At 51.1% G+C, this 5,333-nt stretch overlaps 1 protein-coding gene across 1 annotated transcript; it reads right to left on the reverse strand.

Moving 5' to 3' along the window:
* Positions 1-1,201: 1,201 nt before the first annotated feature.
* Positions 1,202-1,819, reverse strand: LOC119824341 (claudin-4-like). Its single transcript, XM_038344463.1, has one exon. The coding sequence runs from the start codon at positions 1,817-1,819 to the stop codon at positions 1,202-1,204; it is 618 nt and encodes a 205-aa protein (XP_038200391.1).
* Between the last annotated feature and the right edge of the window lie 3,514 nt (positions 1,820-5,333).

The raw sequence follows: 5,333 nt of genomic DNA on the forward strand, positions 1-5,333 counted from the left end.
AGCTAACTCTTACATCTTAAATTAACCCATTTCTATTAATCTGTGTATTGCTGTGTGGTTGTGGTCAACCGGTAAGGTTCCATCCGACATCCACCATCTGTCTCCTGTAGCGGCTACATGACTTCTCCTCGACTCCACCTACTTTCTCTGTAAATATCTCTTCCAGCCTGGCTATATTCTGTTAAGCCGCTTGTTGAAAGCAAATTCCTTAATAACCAATGGCAATAAAATATATTCATAGCAGACAGAGGGGAATCCCACATCACACCTGTAATCCACACTCCAGACAGAAACACACAGCAGGAGCCTACAACTTGCTGGCCAATCAGGCAGGCCTAACTGGTGGCTGCCAAGGAGACCCTATCTCAGAAAACCATAGGAAAATTGATTATATAGGGGCACCTGACATGGTCCTTGGTCACATATTAGAGTGTGTGTGCACATGTGCATGTGTGTGTGCGTACACACACACACATTGCCTCTCAATGAACTCAGCCAGGCTACACTTCTCCAAGGGTTGACTTAGGTGCTACCGTAGTACCACAGTGACTACCAGCCAGGAAAGGGTGGCTGCCAATAGCCAGGCTTATCTTCTGCAAGCAAGTGGCAGAAGCGCCAGGGCCACAGATTATCAGTAATTTCAGAGGTGAGCTCTGACGAGAAGATCTTAGGGAGGGTATCAGAGGGGACCAGGCTGGTGGCATCCTGGCTCAGTCCCTGCTCACCCATCCCGCAACACCCAGCAGCACTGGCACTAGGATGCTAGTGCCAGCTCTCTATCCTTCTGTCTGAGCCCAGTCACTCCAGATTCAGATGCTAACTGCAGACCCCGAAATGACGGCATCCCAGTCGAGCACAGAGGACCAGTGACTTTATTGGGGCCTCGTGTTCATGGGTGACTCAGTCGGCTGCATCCACAGGAAGTGCACCACAGCATTGTGCTGAGTCATGAGAACGGCACCCAGGAGGTCACCAGCAAAGCCTGTTTGCAGCCAAGTCCCTGGAGAAGTTTTCTCTCCCCGTGTGTCCCCAGCAGTAATTCATTGAGGCTGAGGGGGACACTCAAGTCCTGTAGCTTCCTGTTTCTCCTTCCCTCAGGCCAAAGATGTTTCAGTCAAAGAGAAACAGCTAGAGAATAAGTCACAAGGTGATGGATCTGAGGTGACTACAGATAAATCCAAAGCGCAGAGAGTGGCCCACCTTATTCATTGTTCTCTGAGGAGGGCCCATCCCTGGAGCCCTCAGGAGAACTGGGCTGGTCATTGTTCGTTGGGGCCTTGTACCACAGGTGGGCCCCTCCTAGAAGGGCCCCTCCCAGCAGAAGCAGCAGGGAGCTGAGCCAGCCCAGGTAGAGTGAGACTCCCATCATGGTTTCCATGAGCAGCAGAGAGAGAGAGTTGCCTTTGACAACATTGTGTGTTACCCAGGACACAGACACCAGCAGCAGCAGCACACCAAGCCCCAGGAACAACACACTTGTCAACACCATCATCTTTCCTTTAGTGCTTGTATTTGGCTCACATGCGCTGTCTTCCTGGTACCTGTCCAGCACCAAACCCATCCAGGTGATGACGATGCAGATGACCACCAGAACTCGAGACACCTGGATGTCCTGCGGTAGTGTAAAGCGTGAGTATTTCACACACCGTAGGATCTCAAGTCCTTGAGCCTCACACATGTCCCACAGCCCTTCCCAAATTATCATCTCTTCAGAAACCTTTGTACCACGCCAGAAGGGTAGGGCACAGCAGATAATGGTGACCAGCCAGCCCAGCCTGACCAGAGACGTGCTGACTACTTCCAGTTGCTGGCGAGCCATGGCTTATTTTCTGCTGGACACGGGACACAGAAGAGACTGGGGATCTGGCTGTCAGTTGCAGAATTCAAAGAGCTGAGGATGAAGTTTCAAAGTGTCCATAGTGAGCTGTCCTGAGAACCAGCTACAGAAATGAGAGTCGCTATGACGTCAGACACACCACCAGCAGGTATGTCCTTAGCGACGATACAGGGACCTGTGAAATAGATTAAGCTTGTATGAGGTTTGGTAGAGGGAGGGGCAGAGGGAGGAGATTCAATGCACAGGCTTCATGTGATCAGATCTCTGTACTTTTTTCTATGTTAATGTGTATGTTCATGCACATGAGGGCACAAGACTGAGGAAAATCTCTGTTGTCATTTTTAGGAATTCTATATACCACCTCTGAGAAGAGGTCCCTCTTTGGCCTGGAGCTAAACAATTGGGCTAGAATAGCTGACAAAGGTCCTGCAGAGGCAGGTGACAGACTTTGTAGTTCCCTAAGGCCATTCTAGTACACAGACCTCTAGGGGGTTCTCAGGACACAATACAAACACAAAAGGGACAATGGCAGCTCCACACCACAGAGAGACCTCCCATGGTCCATGCAGGGCTATAGCTGATGGGATGTTCTATCTTGTAAACTCAGAATGTAGAATCACCATTAAATCAAACCTCTAGGAACATCTGAAAGAATGCCTAGCCTAGGTACCTGAGGTGAAATCCAACCCAGTGAACAACACCATCCTATGTGGTTTGGAGTTTCAGCTGAGTGGAAGGTATAAAGGGAGCTGAGACTCAGCTCACTTGAGGCCAGCATCACCTCTCTCTGCTTCCTGGGTGTGGATGCAATGGGACCAGCTGAGCTGAGGGCCAGCATCACCTCCCTGCTGCCTGATTGTGGATGAATTATGACCAGCTGAGCTGAGGGCCAGCATCACCTCTCTCTGCTTCCTGGGTGTGGATGCAATGGGACCAGCTGAGCTGAGGGCCAGCATCACCTCTCTGCTTCCTGAGTGTGGATGCGATGGGACCACCTGCCTCATGTTCCTGCCCAGTGCCATCTCCACCGTGATGGGCTACGTCCTGGGAGCCAAAGAGCCCTTTCTTTCTCAGGTTGTTGTGTGTCAGTGTTTTATGAGGGCAAACTGTCTGACAAGGTGGTGCACACCATTAATTCCAGTACTTGGGAGGCAGAGGCACGTGCATCTCTGTGAGTTCCAAGCCACCTTGGTGTACAGATTGAGGAGTGGGCCAGCTAGAATAGAGTAACAGTCAGAGGGGAGGAGGGAGGGAGGGAGGAAGGGAGGGAGGGATGGGGGAGGGGAAAGGGGAAGGAGGGACAGAAGAGCACTCAGGTACACTAGAACCCTAGAACATGATCTGAGCCGAGCTCTGGAATAAACAAACCCAACATATAAAGAGAAGCTCGCCTTCTGCTCTCCTCCTGGGTGGAGGAAGGCAGGGCACTTGCTAGGACTGAGCAATTCTTTCTCAGTTGGGGCCTTCCACAAGCACAGGGCTCCTCCACGCATCAGCAACACAGAGCAGGACCAGCCTGGAAGGAGCAATACACCCAGCTCTGCTTTCTGCATGGAACCCGAGAGTGGATTGGGGCAGCCATAGATGAAGCTGTGCTTTCTTCTGGGCATGGACCCTGCCAGCTGCAGGCTAGCACCAGGATCAAGGCACCCACCCGCCTTACAATCATGGCATCAGTTCAGTCATTAGGAAATCATGATTGCACACAGCCTTCAAAAGCACACAGAGAAAACCCATTCCATCATACTGACGACCATGAGGACCTGAGACACCTGTGGGCCCTAAGCTGATGTGACTCAGTAGCCACGGTCCTTACACTGAATGTACGTCATCTGTGAACCTGGTACGTTTGCCATAGACCCCACCTAACATCAGATTCTAGCTCTGCCTCGCATTCAGGAAATACTGTCTGTCACCCTTCAAATTGCAGGACACAGCTCCAAAGGGCCACCAGTCAGCCCTTACCACAGAGACGCTGACCCGCTGCACTGCCTTGGGTCCATGGCTCAGAGTCACTGCAATTAAGGTTGGGAAGGCAGTGGGGATCTGGGCTAAGCTACGGGATCCCAAGGACTGATGGTGGGCATCGGAGGGGTCCAAAGAAAGCCTTTCCCTGGAGGCAGAGAGACACAAAAGCAGACAGAGACTCCATCCACAACAACGATTACCTCTGAAGAAGCCGATGTCTGTCCATGCCAGCAGTGTGAGGACAGCAGTTGACACAGATGTCTGGTGATATAGATTGAGGGTGTATGAGGCTATGACCTGGTGTGGGGCACAGGGAGGAGCTTCAGATAATGTGGCGTCAGAACCAGACTACACTGTCTTTTTTCTTTAAGTATATATGTGTGAGTGTGTGTGTGAGTATGTGTGTGTGTGTGTGTGTGTGTCTGTCTGTCTGTCTATCTGCCTGTGGGTGCAAACCTAGACAGGGTGTGCATGTGGAAACCAGAGGACCACCTCTGCCATCATCCAAGGATGCCATCTATCTCCTTTAAGACAAGGTTTCTCATTGGACCAGGGCGCCCCAGCTACGCAAAGCCTCCTGGCCAGGAAGCCTGTAGATCCACCTGTTTTTAGATTTACCATCACAGCGTGTGTATACCGCTTTTCTACCAGGGTTCCCAGGTCCTCCCAGCTAGACACCCAGTCGTGGGTCCCTATATTCTGAGTTCAGGACAGCAGAGTCCCTTGAAGTCCCCAATCTAGAGCAAACGAGTTGAAAGAACCTCTATCATGGAAAGAAACTCCTTTCTTCCCTCCATGTGGGTGCTCATGGATACACGCATTGAATACAACACATCTATATTGTTTAGAATGATAATATGTGGTTTAGAAGGAAAGAACATGTTTACTCCTAATTGATAGGTCCAAGAGGAGACAAGGTGGCAATAACAGCCTGCTTTACCCCCAGCTTCCCTCAATAGCTCACAGCCACAAATGGCCAGGACAGAATCGGTGACCATTCTCTGGCCAATGGGCTAAAACAGATGGATCAGCACAGTGAATGGAATCACTACTAGATTCACACTGCCACGTTCTCTGCCTTCCCTCTTCCCACCTTCTGTTTTCAATAGCACCCTCTTGTGACGTAACACAGGTCAGCTTTGAACTCATGAGCCTCCCGCCTTAACCTCCACAATGATGACTCCCGGGTGTACACCATCAAGCCCAAAGCTCCCCCTTTGTCCTGTGGTGTGCCAGCATGATGAGTTGACAGACTGGGCATCAAGGCTTGGGAGCGGAAGGTGACAGAGGGGAACAGTGACATGGCTGGGTCCCTCCCTGATGGCATCACTGAGCCCCAGACTACATTGGATAGTCTCAGTTTTCCACACTGGAGCTGAACATGCTCCCTCCTTTGAGCCTGCTAGGCACCGTTCTTTAATTGGAGTGGAGTGGAAGCCGACAGTGCCGCCCACATCCTCACCTCACACCCATTAAGTAGGACAGATTCCAGTGTGGAGTGTGGGTGCTGCTCTCTGAAATCTGGGTT

Source organism: Arvicola amphibius, chromosome 10 (assembly GCF_903992535.2).
Source record: "Arvicola amphibius chromosome 10, mArvAmp1.2, whole genome shotgun sequence".
NCBI lineage: Eukaryota > Metazoa > Chordata > Mammalia > Rodentia > Cricetidae > Arvicola > Arvicola amphibius.

Bases quoted from the DNA above. Each gene is read 5' to 3' on its own strand.
- LOC119824341 (XM_038344463.1), bottom strand. From the start codon at position 1,819: ATGGCTCGCCAGCAACTGGAAGTAGTCAGCACGTCTCTGGTCAGGCTG.